The 17,672-nt window shown below is 46.3% G+C and overlaps 1 protein-coding gene and 1 non-coding gene across 3 annotated transcripts in view; one reads left to right on the top strand and one right to left on the bottom strand.

Annotated features, from left to right (window-relative positions):
• Nucleotides 1-17,672, top strand: part of Pkd2l1 (polycystin 2 like 1, transient receptor potential cation channel) — a 37,140-nt gene that overhangs the window by 18,449 nt on the left and 1,019 nt on the right. For both annotated transcript variants that reach the window (NM_001415836.1, NM_001415837.1), the window contains 12 exons: nucleotides 8,656-8,783; nucleotides 9,207-9,460; nucleotides 10,456-10,680; nucleotides 10,846-11,074; nucleotides 11,926-12,096; nucleotides 12,247-12,428; nucleotides 12,717-12,837; nucleotides 13,876-13,974; nucleotides 14,185-14,306; nucleotides 15,713-15,839; nucleotides 16,407-16,525; nucleotides 16,762-16,885. In NM_001415836.1, the coding sequence (NP_001402765.1) occupies nucleotides 8,656-8,783; nucleotides 9,207-9,460; nucleotides 10,456-10,680; nucleotides 10,846-11,074; nucleotides 11,926-12,096; nucleotides 12,247-12,428; nucleotides 12,717-12,837; nucleotides 13,876-13,974; nucleotides 14,185-14,306; nucleotides 15,713-15,839; nucleotides 16,407-16,525; nucleotides 16,762-16,885 (1,901 nt within the window). The remainder of the gene's footprint in view (nucleotides 1-8,655; nucleotides 8,784-9,206; nucleotides 9,461-10,455; nucleotides 10,681-10,845; nucleotides 11,075-11,925; nucleotides 12,097-12,246; nucleotides 12,429-12,716; nucleotides 12,838-13,875; nucleotides 13,975-14,184; nucleotides 14,307-15,712; nucleotides 15,840-16,406; nucleotides 16,526-16,761; nucleotides 16,886-17,672) is intronic.
• On the bottom strand, nucleotides 7,778-7,884 carry Rnu6-630 (RNA, U6 small nuclear 630). Its single transcript, XR_005499982.1, has one exon. It is a non-coding gene; the product is annotated as a U6 spliceosomal RNA (small nuclear RNA).

Here is a 17,672-nt window from a genome sequence, read left to right as displayed (position 1 = left end):
GCAGGTGGAGGAGCAGACCGTCCCTTATTGACTGTCCTGGTAGTAAAAGGAGTGCTTGGGATAGTGGCCATTTCACATCAGAAAACAGCAATGGCTCAGAAGGTCTGTGCTTTACAGATCCAAAGTTTTTGCCCCATAAATTCACTCTTGAATATAGTTCTGTTCTTGGATCGGTTCACTGTCAGCCTCATATCTGCATTTGTTTTTTTGTTTTTTTTTTTTTTCCGGAGCTGGGGACCGAACCCAGGGCCTTGCGCTTCCTAGGCAAGCGCTCTACCACTGAGCTAAATCCCCAACCCTCATATCTGCATTTGAATCTTGATTTTATTCATTTCTTACCTGAGGCAAGAGACAACCTACGTGAGGCTGGAAAGTGGGGATCCTCATAGCAGTCACCATAGAGTTTTTTCTTAGACTAAATGAAGGTGTGTTAAGTGCCCAGCACAGAATCGGTGTCCAGACACAATGTTGACCCTGTGGTCATTTCTTTTTATGATGAGAAAAGGGTAATGGTGAGATGGTGCTGTTGAGTCCTTTTCAGACATCTTTGAGCCAGGTATTCCAGTTGGCCAAGCTACTTCTTCCCAATAAAGTCAACTTGGAATTCTTATTACCCGAGTAGAAGGTACTGGGAGACAGTGGAGAGACACCAAGGAAAACCGACACAAAATCTTCCCCAACGACAAAGGACCTGAGGATGTAATGCTCTGCTGCGACACCTAGTGGTTAAGGTGGGCATTGAACTCTGATTTTCTGTGTGTTTTGTAAATGCCCTTCAAATTCCAGGGAGGTTGTAAGAGCTCCGGGAGAGGTCCAATGGATTCCTTTCTATCCCAACCTTAATAATCACTGAATTCTTAAGATGGGGGAAACCCACGGGCTCTCGACGTCTCCACGGAGGACATGTTGGGCTGACCATCCCACTACGACAGGACACAGCAATGGTCCTCCATATCGCTGGTGCAGGAGGACTTATTAGAAACACACACGTCGAGGCCCACCCAGTGCTACAGCAATATGCCCCCTAACAAACTTTCCAGATGTCACGTGCTGCCGGTTGCTCATGGGTAGGATAATGAGGAGCAAATGTGACAGGCACGAAGATCACCATCCCACAAAGCAACCCCTCAGTTTCTCTGGTCTTCATTTGTGATTCAGACCACAACAGCTTCCCAATCTGACGCTTACTTCTAAAACTGTATTTCCCTTGCAAGTTAAGTTCTCACAGAAGCGAGGCATTGACCACGGGCTGGCTCGTCTTAGATGAGTGCTCCTCCACTCAGCAATATCCCAAGTCTCCATTCACCTTCCTGAACCGCCATGAGGTGGACTGACTTCTCTGTGGGAAGTTGCTGGTCCCCTGAGATTCCTGTTAGGTGAGCCCCTGCCGGGCTTCAATTATTGTTCTCTTTTGAACTAAGGAATGTGCCGGATTCTTTTCAAATCTACTAAACGCAAGTGATCTTCAAGTATTTTGATTATACTGTTTGTGGGTCAAATACAAAACCATGGAGTTGCTGGGAATTGAACTCGGGACCTCTGGAGGAGCAGTCGGTGCTCTTAACTCCGTCTCTCCAGCCCTTAGTGTTTTTTGTTGTTTTGTTTTGTTTTGTTTTGTTTTTTTTAACTTTTCCAAGAGGGCCCGGAGAGACAGCTCAGTGATTATAAGTATGCAGTATTCTTTGGATAACCACAGTTCGATTCCCAGAACCTGCATCAAGTGGCTCCAACTCCAGGATCCAACTGCTTTAGCTCCACGAACACCTGAATATATTCCCACATAAGATACACATACACACAATTAAAAATAATAAAATAAAGCAAACCCTCTCCCGATGTTGTCCAGCACAACAAATAGTGACTCAGAGCCCATTAAACGCTAACTATTGAGCATGGTGGTGTACACAATGGTAGTTTGAATAGATTTGGTCCCTATAGAGTCATGTGTTTGAATGCTTTGTCCCCAGGGAGTGGCAATATTAGAAGGTGTGGCCTTGTTGGAGTGGGTGTGGCCTTGTTGGAGTGGGTGTGGCCTTGTTGGAGTGGGTGTGGCCTTGTTGGAAGAAGTGCGTCACTGTAGGGCAAGAAGGCTTTGAGGATTCCTAGTGCTCAAGCTCCGCCCAGTGGGGAATCAGTCTCCTCCTGATTGCCTTCGGATTGAGGTGTAGAACTCTCTGCTCCTCCAGCACCATGTCTGCCTGCGGGTTGCCATGCTTTCTGACATGGTGATAATGGACTGAACCTCTGAAACTGTAAGCCAGCCCCAATGAATTCTTTTATAAGAGCTGCCTTGGTCATGGTGTCTCTTCACAGCTATAAAACCCCAGCTAGGACAACACCTTTAAACCTAGCACTCGGGAGGCAGAGGCTGTGAGTTCAAGGGTAGCGTGGTCTAAATAGTGACTGCTAGGCCATCCAGAACTACATAGTAAGATACCCCTTACCCCCAACCACACACACACACAACCTAACCCAACTACTACATAAAATGAACAAAACCAAGTCCTTGTCCCTGGGGACACACAGCCAAGGTAAGTGGAGTAGCTTAGTTACTTAGCACCTGTTATACTCCATAAGCCCCGAACATGTTGCTTTCACATTCTATTACATGATAAAAGGAACTTTCTGGAACATCTTCCCTAGTAGAATTTTTCTGAGGTTTGACGTCATGTCACTTAGCAAAGTATTTTGTACAATGTTAGACTTTGAATAGTGCTTATATGATTAATATAGGAAGCATCTTTATAGTAATCCAAGTTGATAATATACTCTACATAAAAAAATCAATGCTATTTGAAACAGTTTGGCTAAGCTGTGACAGAAAATACCTCTTGTCCATTTAATCATTCTCTCCTTCTCTCTCCCCACCCCCTGCTACACACACACACACACACACACACACACACACACATATGCGCGTGCACACAAATATTTGAAAGTAACTGAGCTATAATGCTTTGTCATTTCTACCTTAAAGTACATTTTGAGCCACCGTGTAGTTGCTGGGAATTGAATTCAGGACCTCTGGAAGGGCAGTCCCTCCAGCCCAACTAAAGTACATGTTGAACGAAGTACATGATGTTCATAAATAAAAATGAACAAGGAATACCAAGCATTTTCTTGTGAGTGCTTTGACTGTGTGTGTGTGTGTGTGTGTGCATGTGTGCGTGCGCGCGCGCATGTGTGTGCCTGTGTGTGTGTTTTATCACGTGTCTGGTGCTCTCAGAGGTCAAAATGGGCGTCAGATCCCCAGAGCTGAAGTTGTGAGGTGCCTAGTGGATATTGAGCCTTGAAATAGAAATAAATGCTCTAGGGTGTGAGCCCGCTTCTCCATTCCCAGGAATTGAGAGTATTTGAATGGGGAGACCAAGCTCAGGCTTTAATCTAGAAAGGTTTTAAGGTTCCATCTAGTTTAAAAAAAACATACGAACTTTAATTAAAGAGTCACAAAGGAGAACAAAAACTGAATTTCTGTGTGTTAATAAGTATTTTACCAGATGAAGGCATTTTTTCTTTAGAAAACATAATTTTTACTGTCTCAGAAAATAATCAGAGATTATTGGGGCCGGGCCTGTAGCTCAATGGTAGGTAACTGTCTCGCATACTCAAGACCTTGGGTTCAATTCTCAGCACTGGAAAATAACAAAAGCAAAACCAGATGCAGGGGCAGCTATAATCAGCTCCTGGGAGGAAGAGGTGGGAGGCTCGGGAATTCTCTATAAGCCTTATCTACGTAGAAGTCCAAAGCCGGCCAGGGCTACATGAGACTCCGTATCAAAACAAACAAGCAAGTAATCAAACAAACACAAAAGACGGAAGCTACTAAGCTCCCACAAATAGTTGACAGCAATTTAGAGCTACAATAGTTCTGAGCTTTAATTTAGACTGGACTAGAAAAACCCCGGGGCGACCTAGTGGCCACTCAGCCATATAACAGCTTAGCCTGTGGTCTGCAGGGAAAGTTCGTGAACTCAAGTCTTAGCAGCAGCTGCCTTTCTCCGGATACTGAGAACAGGTAAGCACAGAGTTAGGACTAAGGCAATGTTTTGCTTATTGTTAGTAGAGTGGAGTGAGACAATGTGAGGGCCAATGCTCCTTTCTTTGCTGACATCCTTCCGTGCTGAGGTAAGATGTCTGTAGTTGGGATCGCTCTAAACAAGCTCCCGTTCACCCAAATCCTTCCTTTCCTAAATTGGATGCGAAGGGAAAGTGTGTCCCAAGATCTGAAGAATAGTGTTCGTGTTTTCATTGGTATATTTATACACAGCATGGCATGTTTATTGAATTTATTTTGTATATGCATGCATACTCATGCCATATCATGTACGTGGAAGTCAGAGGACTTGTGGGAGTTGGTCCTCTTCATCTACTGTGTGGGGATGAGAACTGAACTCATGCTATCAGGCTCTGTCTCAAGTTCCTTTACCCACTGAAACATTTTTCCATCCCTCATAAAGATACCTTCATTCAAGCATATCAAAAACTTTGATTAGACTCGCTCCTTAAAAACAATATCTCCTTTTACCCTCCTCCTCCTCCTCCTTCTTGTACCTCCGTTTCATACGCTCACACCTGTGTGCGTGCTTGCATGTGGCGTGTGTGTGTGTGTGTGTGTGTGTGTGTGTGTGTGTGTGTTTGTGTTTGTGTAAAATCAAGCTTGGATCCACACATGAGAGAAAATATTTGGTATTCTTCTTTATGGGTCTAATTGTTTAATATAATGATCTCCCATTCCATCACTTCCCCTACAGATGATATAATTTCATTCCTCTTTGCCTCTGATTTTATAGTGCTGTATTGTCTGTTGATGGATACGCAGGCTGATTGTACAACTTGGCTGTGAATACCACTCTAGTGAGCGTGGGCCTGCAGGTGACTCCACCAACTTGGATTCCTTAAAACTTGGATTCCTTTAGAGACATTCCTAGGCCTGGTGCAGCCACAACACTCTGTAGTTCTAGTTTTGACTTTGTGAGGTGCCTCCATACTGATTTCCACAGTGGATGGTCGATTTTATGTTTCTATTCGCAGGATATGAGGGCTCCTTCCACTTCCATTCTTGTCAGCATTTATTGTTGTTATTTCCTTAATGATGGCCATTGAGACCAGAGTTCGAGGGAATCCCAGCCTGCTTTTGATTGGCATTTCTCTGATGCTAAACATGTAGGATAGTTTCACATAATTAGCTACTTGTACTTCATCTTTCAAAAACTGTTCATTTCACTTGCACATGTGTTGATTAGACTGTTTTATTTATTTAATTTTAAAAACTCTTTATATATGCCTGGTATTAGCATCTGGTTAGATGTGCAGCTAGTAAAGACTCCTCATGTGCTTTGGGCTGCTTCTTCAGCCATTTAATTGTTAACTGTTGCTTCTTCCCACACATTTTTATTGCATTGAAGCTAATCTATGCTACTATATACAGTAGTGCTAGTTTCATGAAATTGGGTGCAACAGAGTTTAGTGCATATATGTTTAGAATTGTTATAGCTTCTTAATGATCTATTTCCTTAATCAATATGAAGTAAACTTCTCTATCTCTTCTGATTTATTTTGGTTCAAAGATGACTTTGTCAGATATTAGTATCTGAGTTCCATTGAAGAAAAATATTTTTTAAAGGAATTGCTTACAAGAGGCTGAGAAACCCTATTGTAAAATTCTAATAGGATTACACACATACAGGAAATTATAATAAAGATATAAAGAATTCATAGATTCACTTAAATACTTAAATGTGAAGATGCTGCTTAGCCCCATCCTTCCCCCACTGCCTTTTGAAAGTAAATTTTAAGACGTGATGATGTAAAACCTCTTTGTTCCCAGATACCTTAATGTATATATTCTTAACATGGGGAATAGTCTATTGTCAAAATTAAGATACTGTCATCGATCTAGTACTGCCATTTTGTTGCGTGTGGCTTTTGCTACCCTGCCTAAGCTCTGGGAACAAATAGCCACCTCCCCCTGCCCAGAGAATATTGGATTTGCGGATAAAAAACACAGACACACACTGTTGTCCAATTTCAACTTGCCTTTTTGGCACAATTGCTGGGTGCTACTTATCTCCCGCTGGAGAAGCACGCCCTCATCAATACTCTTAGCTCCCCACCTCTCCACCTACCCTCACCTTTAGCTGCTCAGTTACATCTAGTCCCAACTCAACACCTCCAAGCTTCTGCCCGTAGAAGTAGCCTGTGGTCACTCCACCTGAGATCTCACGTGGCTGCTTGGTTTTTCACTCTCACAGCACGGCGAACTCTCTCTCTCCTCTCCTTGAGTCTGTGTGCTTTGCTATGGGGACCCAGAAGTCTCGCCTATTCCTCTGCACAGCAATTGGCCCGTGGCTTCTTTACTGATAGATCAAGAACTAACTGGGGAACAGGACCTTAGCATCAGCACCACCCCTACACCGTTTAATGAACAGCCCTTATTGCAATTTCACCAATTAATTCACTAGTAGCTGTTCTAGCAAAAGAGAGAGTATGACCCAGGATCCATCTCAGAAGCTCTTATTACACATGGTTGAGCAGGCAGAGCTCTGTGAGTTTAAAGCTCGCTTAATAGCAGCCAGGACTATGTAGAATGACCATGTCTCAAAAACAAAACAAGCAAACCAAACTCCACTGGGTAACAAGATAAATAATAATAACAAATTAGAGCCCATAGGGTGTGGGGGAGGAGACGACTAAGCATTCATGAGTCCAAACTGATAAATAAAATCCTAAAAAGAGCACAAATGATTCATTCACTGTCCTATTTCTGTGAAGAGACACCATGAGCCAGGGAACTCTTTTGTTTTTTTTTCCCCCCCTGGGGCTGGGGACCGAACTCAGGACCTTGCGCTTCCTAGGCAAGCGCTCTACCATTGAGCCAAATCCCCAACCCTGAGCCAGGCAACTCTTAAAACTGAAAGCAGTTAACTGGGAGCTGGCTTACAGTTTCAGAGAGTCAGTCCATCATCATCATCATAGCAGGGAACATGGTAGCATGTTTGACACTGGAACAGCAGCGAGAGCTACATCTTGATCTGTAGGCAGAGAGAGAGAGAGAGGTGGGAAGAGGGAGAGTGAGAAGAGGACTGGGGAGAGAGAGAGAGAGAGAGAGAGAGAGAGAGAGAGAGAGAGAGGAGAAGAAAAGAGAGACAAGAGAAGGAAAGAAGTAGGAGGAAGAGGAAGAGGATGAAGAGGAGGAGGAGAGATCTGGCAATATACTTCCTCTAACAAAACCACACCTCCTTGTAATCCTTCTTAAAGAGTTCCACTCCCTGGTGACTAAGCATTAAAATATATGAGTCTCTGGAAGCCATTGTTATTCAAACAACCAAAATCAGCTATTGTAAAAGAAACAATTGATGGAAAACAAACTCACCATTTGACAATCATCTTGGTAATAATTAGTTAAAATTCATCAATGAATATTTGCATCTCACAGGTAAAAGATGAATAAGATATTTATATAGTGTGAGACTACATTCTATATTACTTCTAAAAAGGGAAACTATAATTTTACATTGAAGAAACATAGTAGGCACCATCATTTCTGTTGTTTGTTTGAGACAGGGATTCTCGGTGTAACAGCTCTGCCTGTCCTGGAACTCACTTTGTAGACCAGGCTGGCCTTGAACTCAGAGATCTGTCTGCCTCTGCCTCCCGATTGCTGAGATTAAAGGTGTGCACCACTACCGCCTAGCAGGCACCATTAATAAGGGATCAGAATTAACTTCAGTAGTAAGGCATCAGCAGACAAACTGTGTCTTCCGCATGATGCACTATGATGAACACAACATCACCATGGGGCTGTCTCCTTCATCCTGGCACAGGGGCCATGTTAATCTCTCTGTATCATTCCAATGTTAGTATATATGCTGCTGAAGTGAGCACGGCCATCTCCTTAAAACACATCACCTGAATGTAGTCACGAGGAAACACCAGACAAGCTCATGGTGAGGGACAACCTATGAAACAAGTGGTGTAAACATTTTAAGCCTCGCCTTTAAGCACGGAAATTTAGAGCTTCTGTATTTTCACCACCCAGGACTGGGTCTTTGAGCATTAGAGTGGTTGAGTGAGGCGCCATTATTCAGAGCAGAGGCCAGATTGATTGATTGATTGATTGATTGATTGATTGATTGATTGATTGATTTTGATCTGCAATGCAATGAACCCTGTTCCCAGGAGATCCTGGTGTCGCTATGGTGCCCACTATGCCTATTCGCTACTCCCATGGCTTTAGGATCAGTGACACTAGAAGTCAGGATGCTTCCTCTCCGTTGCAAGACGTTTAGCCTGGGTCTTACTCTAGAATTTAGAAGTGAAAATCAAGAACAAATAGAGGGAAACCCGGCCAAGTGCAGACATCTTTTAATCTGTCATGAAAGAACTAGGCAGTGACGCTGAGTCTAGGAAGAAAAGTGAGACTTCAGAATGACGATGCCAACAGAATTACCAAGTGGGATGCGGCTATTCTAGGCAACCTTGCAGTCACCCCCTTCCCTAAAGCATCCCCCCAGAACCCCTAGTGGTAAAGCCACCCTCCCTGACCTTCGGGTGATGTCTGATGGGCTCCTACCCCATCTGATCCCAGGGCAGTGGGCTTTCCTGACTCCTTTGGGAAGATGACCTTGAGGACATGCCTCTTGGGTTGTGTTCTAGTGACCTACGGAATGACAAGTTCTAGTGCCTATTACTATACCAAAGTGATGTCCGAGCTGTTCCTTCACACCCCGTCAGAGTCTGCAGTCTCCTTCCAGACCATCAGCAGCATGTCAGACTTCTGGGATGTGAGTAACCCCGGGCTTTCCCCACCCCTCACCCCCCACCCCGCCTCCCATCCTCCATCCCTAGGGCCTCCTTCTTAATGGTCCGAGACACAGGGCAGGGTCCAGGGAGGTCGGTCTGGAACCAGGGCAAATTAAAGGATAAAACGGAATTAACAGATTGGACAGAGTACAGGTGGAGGTTGGAGAGAGATGAGGGTATCTATCTGGGGGTTGACCAGCAGGAGCCAGACTAGCATTTGAGTCAGAAGGGAAGCTGAAATCTCAAAATACAATATTTTGAACTGTATTGTTGGACAAGTTGGGAAGGTCAACTGTGGGGATCCAAAAAATAGAGGCAAATTGAGGGCCCAGGGTACAAGGGCAAAGACCATGTGCTAGAGTTAGCAGGAGGCTGGACCAGGCCCAACCCAGCTTCTGGTCCAGTTTGCTCAGGGCCCACTCCTGGACAGTTTGTACTGGACAAAGTGGTACAACAACCAGAGCCTGGGGAGCAGCTCCCACTCTTTCATCTACTACGAGAACCTGCTCCTGGGGGTCCCGAGGTTGCGGCAGCTGCGGGTACGCAACGACTCCTGTGTGGTTCACGAAGATTTCCGGGAGGACATTTTGAACTGTTATGATGTCTACTCTCCGGACAAAGAAGACCAGCTCCCCTTTGGACCTCTCAACGGAACAGCGTGAGTGAGTCCCTGCCAAGAGCATAGGGCCACCCCTTTGAACTTGCCTGTCACTCCAGAGTGTGGGGAAAGACTTCTACTGAACTTAAGAAGACCTTGAGGGTGGGCACCTCTGGAGACTTGGGGACCTCTCTCTAAATCTCAACGATGATTCATTGACACATTTTGGTATGTGTCATTCAGGTGTACGGGAGGCAGATTAGCAGAAAAGACACTGCCTCTGGCCTTGTTCCCACCCAAGGTGACAGTCCCATCCTTTCTTGAAGGCAGAGTCCCTTGGGTGAAGGGGGGGGTGGATGGTTCATGAGAGAAGTCCGTGGTTTGGAGAGTTTGACTCCTAGAACTTGATGTAGGAAGCAGCAAGGGATGGAAGATGGATGAAGAATGAAGAGAGGAAAGGAAGAGGGTAGAGAGGATAGGTAAAGAGAGGTGTGGGTAGGAAAGAAATCAGGGGAGGAATGATGGGGGTGCTAGAACAAAGAATCCTGGGGTGGAGGCACAGGAACAGGAAGGATCATGCCCGGATTAATGGCCCACGTGTTTCCTTCATGTAACTAGGCAACCTGGCACCAAGAGCGCATTCACCTAGTGGAAAAGAAACTTAGGTTTTGAGTTTCAGGACAATCACCAAATAGCTGTCTTGGAACTCCCCAATCTTCATTTCCTCTGCTGCAAAATATGGACAGTGTTTTTCCTCTTTTCCCAAACAAGTTTTAGTAAGAAAAAAATGACACATGCAAAGCATGTATTATATATGATATTATGTGCACTCTATGTGCTATCACCTATAGGGCGTACAAGATACGCTTCTCACAAAACTACGTATGTACCACATATGATATATGCACACATATACATGTATAGTACAGTAAATATCTCTAGATACTCAGTGCATGTGGGAACTGTAAAGCCAGGCAATTTGTAATTGCCTTACAGGGTGAGCGTTTAGCCTGGTTCTGACCTCTTGGCTCAAATGGCCTTTTTCCTTCCGGCAGGTGGACATACCATTCACAGAATGAGCTGGGGGGCTCCTCCCACTGGGGCAGGCTCACAAGCTACAGTGGAGGTGGCTACTACTTGGATCTTCCAGGATCCAGACAAGCCAGTGCGGAGGCCCTCCAAGGACTCCAGGAGGGACTATGGCTAGACAGGGGCACTCGTGTGGTCTTTATCGACTTCTCCGTCTACAATGCCAACATTAATCTCTTCTGTATTCTGAGGTAAGCGCCCTTTCCACACTGCACTCTCTGACCATGGTCCCTGACTCATCTGATGTGCTTGAGACCTTTCCCCACCAGGTACCCTGTGCTGGGTGTGAGGAACCAGGGAAGGGGGGGGGAGCTGCCTCAACCCAGTCCCGACTAGCTCCCTCGCCTTCCTCACAGACTGGTGGTAGAGTTCCCAGCCACAGGAGGGGCCATCCCGTCCTGGCAGATCCGCACGGTTAAGCTGATCCGCTACGTGAATAACTGGGACTTCTTCATTGTGGGCTGTGAAGTCATCTTTTGCATCTTCATCTTCTACTATGTGGTAGAGGAAATCCTGGAAATCCGCGTGCATCGGTTTCGCTACCTCAGCAGCGTCTGGAACATTCTGGACCTGGTGGTCATCTTGGTGAGGGACGTGGGACAGTTTGGAGGGTGGAGAGACTCTGCTTTGATGGAGGTCTGAGTTCTTCCCTTTGGAGGCTCAAGCCCTCCTTTTGACTTACTACAAGCCCTGTGCTAAGCCTCTCAGAGAGAAAGGTTGGAACCTCCTGGCCCAGATCTCAGGAAATCTTGCCTTACACATCATTCTTTCTCACCCGTGAATGGGCCCTCCTTTTTCCTTGTCTATCAGAATAGACCTGAATCTATTCTGAGTCTCTTCTGCCTTTTGTTCTAAGACCTAACCTCTTGAGAACCCTGCCATTCTCTTCTTGGTTTGAATACTCTGTTCCTTTCATTGGTATCTCCTTCTACTAACATGACACATTCATTCGGTTGTTTTATTTGTATATGTATTTGTGTGAATGCGTGTGTGTGTGTGTGTGTGTGTGTGTTTGTGTGCGCTTGTGCACATGTGCACACACAACACTGTGCTTACAGAGGTCCTATGGGAGTTGGCTCTCTCTCTCCACCATGTGAGTCCCAGAGAGAGAGATCAAACAAAGCCAGGCGGCCAGGCTTGGCAGCAAGGATATTTACCTGCTGAGCCATCTTGCTGGCCCACACATGGGTTTATTTTGGCCAAGGCTTAGGAGTGATAGGGATGGGGGATATCATGTTCTTAGGTAACTTTTCCCCATAGTTCTTTACAACCAATGGCCCCAAAGCCTTCTCTTGGGCTTTTGGACATTGTAAAAGCTAGTGAAGATCCAGCAAATAATTTCTTCTGTCCTGGCTCTCCTCTGGGAGCTCATCTTTGAACATCCTTTAAGATCACCTTGACTTCTCTGACACGCCCCCATGACTCCTCTGCGGCAGCTCTCCATCGTGGCTGTGGGGTTCCATGTATTCCGAACCCTGGAAGTGAACCGACTGATGGGAGAGCTCCTACAGCAGCCAGACACGTATCCAGACTTTGAGTTCCTGGCCTTCTGGCAGACTCAGTACAATAACATGAACGCGGTCAACCTTTTCTTTGCTTGGATCAAGGTACCGGGGACTTGCCTCCCAGCCCTGCCCCCGAGGCCCTCTCCCCCTAGGCGGATCTCCTTCTCATTTCGTGTGTTACGGTCAGTGGCCTCCATCCGTTCTGTGCTCTTCATCTTTTCTCTTTCCCGTGTTTCACCGCGGCCCCTGCAGATATTCAAGTACATCAGCTTCAACAAAACCATGACCCAGCTCTCCTCCACCCTGGCTCGCTGTGCCAAGGACATCCTGGGTTTCGCCATCATGTTCTTCATTGTCTTCTTCGCCTACGCCCAGCTCGGCTACCTGCTTTTCGGGACCCAAGTAGAAAGCTTTAGCACTTTCGTCAAGTGCATGTACGTGTCCTGCCCCCCACCCTTGGGTCCCTCAACCTCCAGCTCCCGGGCTTTGTGTGACCGTGGGGAAGAAGGGAAAGTGTACGGGTGCGTCAATGTTTAAAAAGTATCTGAGCATGTCCGGGTGTGCTCGCAAGTAATTCTCCCACCTGCTGTTGTCTGTTACGTTGCGTGTGCTGTATAAGGTACACTGAGGGGTCTGTTTATGGTTAGGAGAGTGGGGTGGGGTATGGATTGGGGCAAATGTTGGCTAGGTTCTGTGTGAAGCCCGGGTCTCTGGTCTCTTAGTTTCACTCAATTCCGGATAATCCTCGGGGATTTTGACTACAACGCCATCGACAATGCCAACCGAATCCTGGGCCCTGTGTACTTCATCACCTATGTCTTCTTCGTCTTCTTTGTGCTCCTGGTGAGGGTCCCTCTGTGGACTGCTGACATAGAGGGTCTTCAAGGTTGGGTTTTGACCCCATATGTCTCCCACTTAGGATTATAGCTGGTTTCTCACAGCATAGGGAAAGTACGTATGTGTGGTATTTTGAGAGCCGGTTAATGTAGCAATGATACCAGATGGCCAGGTGGTGTGTATACAGGAAATTCCAGAGTCTTCCAGGAAAACCAACTCCTCATCTTCCAAGGACAGGAAGGGGAGGGGTGCCTTATGAGGAGAAGTAGAGACCTCTGGAGGCTTCTGTATCTGTTTTCTAAGAGACCCTTTCCTCTGGGGAGCTCCTGGTGGCTTGTACTACCAATGTTTGGTGGTAATTTCCTCTTCTTGCCATCGGAGAAATATCTGGAATCTATTTCTTTTTAATTCTTAAAGATTTATCTTATTTTATGTGTGTGCATTTTGCTTGCATATATGTTCACACACCATCATAAGTGCCAAGTTATCGCTCTAAGGTCCCGAGTCTGATTTTTATTAATATTAAGAGGTGTTCTTATTTGATTAACTGAAGGAGACACAGGCATGGAATTGACATCGATGGTAAAGAAGAGAGCACGTGTGTACCATCACATTGAAAAACTGATGACTTTAGTGATTTCTGGGCCCTGTTATAGGTTAGGTCCATGCCACATGCTGTGACAGTTTGGTGTTTATTGTAGTACCTGAGAATGAGAAACCACAGATCAATGAGCAAACATGGTCATTGACACACACCAAAAGGAAGACTTTCAGACTCTTGAGAGGCAGGTATGGGTGGAATTGAGTACTGAGGTTGAAAACATATGTGTGGGACTTAGGGTAAGAGGGCTAAGGGCTTTTAGTGGGTTCGAAGGTGAAAACCTAGGTCACAAGTGGGGCATGATGGGGTAAGTCAAAGCAGGTAGCTCTCTGTGAGTCTGAGGCCAGCCTGGTCTGCATAGCAAGTTCTAGGGTAGTCAGGGCTATATAGAAAGATCCTGCCTCAAAAGCCAAAAGTACCCATGTCCCTACTTTATCCTTTAGAACATGTTCCTGGCCATCATCAACGACACATACTCAGAGGTCAAGGAGGAGCTGGCTGGCCAGAGGGATCAGTTGCAGCTTTCTGACCTCCTGAAACAGGTGACTATGTCATCTCTTTCCATAGCATCTCTACATCCGGGTTTGGTTCTGAGGCGCTGTGCCGTGGTGGACTGTTCTTGATTGGTGCAGGAGCCTGTGCTCTTGAATGCCTTTGACTTGTACCAGGGGGCTTGATATCTTCAGTTGGGGGGGGGAGGAATGGTGCTGAGGACCCTGTCAGCACTTCTGCCCACTTCCTCTCCCTTTCAGAGCTACAGCAAGACCCTACAAAGGCTGCGTCTGAGGAAAGAGCGGGTTTCAGATGTGCAGAAGGTCCTGAAGGGCGGGGAGCCAGAGATCCAGTTTGAAGACTTCACCAACACCTTGAGGGAGTGAGCAAATGGAGATCCAACAACCTTCTTTGATATTGGTCTAAAAGTTTGTGATCCCCAACTTTGCTGATAAGCCTTGGTCTATGGACCTCTGATCTTGACTTAGAGGCTCCTGACCTTCAGAATTGTGACCTTGTTGTACAGATCCCTGACCATGGTCTATACAAATTCTGGGCCTTGGTGAGCAACTCTTACACCTAATAGAACAAACAGTATAATTACCCTATTATTATATATACTCCACCCAAAAATATTGGGTAAATATATCATAAGGACCCTCTGTGGACCAGGCGTGAACAGGAAGTGACATAATTAAATGAGACAAAAATCTTTGTCTCCTAGGAGCCCAAAGGCACGCATGCAAATAAGCCAAGACACAAAGTTCAAGAACAGAAGTGAGAGGCTGGGGATTTAGCTCAGCGGTAGAGCGCTTGCCTAGCAAGCGCAAGGCCCTGAGTTCGGTCCCCAGCTCCGAAAAAAAGAACAACAACAACAAAAAAAAAAAAAAAAGAACAGGAGTGGAAGAGTGGGAGGCATGGACCAAAGAGGGTTAGCGATCCTTTTTGAGATTAAAGGGAGGCTTCCAGGAAGAGGTGTTGAGTGGAAAGGGGTCTGGAGAATGCCTAGCTTATGAGTGGACAAGCCGAGGAGGCCAGTGTGAGAGCTGAGCATTGTTAAGCCTTCCAGTGAATAGTGAGGTACGGGAGGGACTGAGGGGGCCGGGAAAGGCCTTGAATGTCAGCACTGGGTCCGAGGAATAGGGTGCTTAGTGGGGCGTTAAAAGCAGGGAATCTCGGATGTGCACTTGCTATTCCATTTTGCTAGTTTTGAGCTGGGTCTCACTTGAGTGCCGAGGTTCCTCTCGGACTGGATTTCATTCTTCCTCCACCGCCAGCTTCTCAAATACCTAAGAATCATAGACGTCTTCCACCACGCTCGGGTATTATTCATTAAACATGTTAATTGTTCTGTTTATGGAGGATGGATTTCAGGAGCGGGGAATGAAAAGGGAACCTAGACCTGTGGTAGTGGCATCTGGTGTCCAGGGGCAAAGAAATGGAATAATCTCTGTCTAAGAGCCTGAGGTCCGGGGTTGGGATCTAGCTCAGTGATAGAGCGCTTGCCTAGCATGCACAAGGCCCTGGGTTCGGTCCCCAGCTCCGGAAAAAAAAAAAAAAAAGCAAGATCCTGAGGTCCTAACTTAGCCAGTAAGAGCCGGATGTGAGGGACACACGAAAGAACTCGTTGGGGGCCAGAATCACAAGACCCTGAAGATCCTGGCTTCTCTATGCGATCCTCTTCTTTTCCGGAAAGCAACACGCAGAGATCAAGACAAGAGTCCGGTGAAGGGGCTGGGAGGCCACGTTTGAGTGGTTACAGTTGCTTCAACTCCTTGTTCTTCTTAGGCTGGGGCACGCAGAGCGTGAGATCTCTGAGGTCTCGGCTGCCTTCACCAGGTTTGATCGGGATGGGGATCACATACTGGATGAGGAGGATCAGGCACAGATGCGACAGGGGCTGGAAGAGGAGAGGGTAAGCAGGACGGTTTGGTGGGGAAGAAGTATATACACATCACTTGCATGCCCTCCCTCCCCACCACACCCAAGCCAAACCCAAGTTGAGTGTCCTCGCAAATGAGTGAGAACCAACACTCTAGAATAATGGTTCTCAAACTGCTGTATATTAAATATTCGGGAGAGCCTTTAAACCCCAGTCCCCATGTCCTAGATCAATCAGATGGGAAAACTCTAGGCAGTGGGGCTAAAACATTAGAACTTTATAAAATCTGCTACATGTTTCCACCATACTGCCGAGGTTCAGAACCATTGCTTTGCAAGAGGGACCAGTTCCTAAGATAATTCTTGATAATCCTCTATGAGGATTTGTTTTCTTGGAATTTTAAAATTGATCCCACTATGCCTGCAACATGCCTATTAAATGGAAGTCAGAAAATCGAAGGGCAGTGTTCCCAGACATAAGGAGGACGAACAGAGAACAGAAGCTCGAGCCTGGGACTGTGATTCACAGCAGAGGCTGGATCAAAAGCCAGGAACTCTCCAGACTCATCTTCTCCCCTCTAACATCCGACTTCCCGATCAGATGACCCTCAGTGCTGAAACTGAGAACCTAGGCCGGTCTGTTGGCCACAGCCCACCAGGTGAATTGGATGCAGAGGCTGCCAGAGGACGAAGCTGGGTCTCTGGAGAAGAATTCGACATGTATGTAAATGTCTCAGGGCTGTGACATCTTCTTTTGAGATTCCTTCCACAATTCCCAATGCCCTTTGCTGGTCCAGCAGGAGTTTCTGTTCCCCTGTGACTCCTCCTTGTATGCTTGAGCCTTGCCTTCCTCATTCCCATCCAGACAAACACCATCGTATTGTCCCTAATACAACACCCCTGTGCACGTCCAGACACCATTTCTGTTCCCTTGCTCTCTCTCAAACCCTACTCAGGCTCACAAGGAGAGTTCTGCAGCTGCAGCGTGTTCTGGAAGGAGTTGTGTCCCAGGTTGATGCCCTGAGCTCAAAGCTGAAGATGCTGGAGAGGAAAGGGGAGTTGGCTCCCTCCCCAGGAATGGCAAGTGCCCTCCAGTTGGGTCCTCTTGAGTTATTTTTTTAAGATTTATTTATTTATTTATTTATTTATTTATTTATTTATTTATTTATTATATGTACACTGTAGCTGTCTTCAGACACACCAGAAGAGGGCATCAGATCTCATTACAGATGGTTGTGAGCCACCATGTGGTTGCTGGGATTTGAACTCAGGACCTCTGGAAGAGCAGTCAGTGCTCTTGACCGCTGAGTCATCTCTCCAGCCCTCCAGCCCTCCTCTGGTTTCTTTACAGCTGGGGTCCATTTTATTTTCTGGATGGGGAGGGAGGGACATTCTAGAACAACCCAGGGAGTAATGCTCACAGTGGTCGTTTTCTCCGTGGAGGTGGGGTGGAAGACAGGTCCAGAAAGTTGCTTATGCCATCCTATAGATTACCTTGACCTAGGAGGGTCTTTGATTTGTTATGATCAGCTATGAAACTATGAAAGAATAGACTGCTTATAAGCAAACAACTGAAGTATATTTCTCACCATCTGGGAGGCTGGGAGGTCCAAGATCAAGCGACTCGCAGATTCAGGAGCTGGTGTAAGCCAGCTTCTTGCTTCATAGGCCACTCAGCTGATGTAGTCTCGTGTGGTAGGAAGAAAGGGGGGGCACTAATTCCCTTTATAAGGGCTCCACCCTCATGACCTTCTCACCCACCCACCCCCAAGGGCTTCACTTCCTCATATTGTCACATTGGGGATTTGGATGTCAGCACAAGACTTTGGGGAGACACAAACATCTGTCTATAGCAACCTAGGTTCTT

Source organism: Rattus norvegicus, chromosome 1 (assembly GCF_036323735.1).
Source record: "Rattus norvegicus strain BN/NHsdMcwi chromosome 1, GRCr8, whole genome shotgun sequence".
Classification (NCBI taxonomy): domain Eukaryota; kingdom Metazoa; phylum Chordata; class Mammalia; order Rodentia; family Muridae; genus Rattus; species Rattus norvegicus.
Note: the sequence above shows the minus strand (reverse complement) of the source record. Positions and strands in the feature narration are given on the sequence as shown.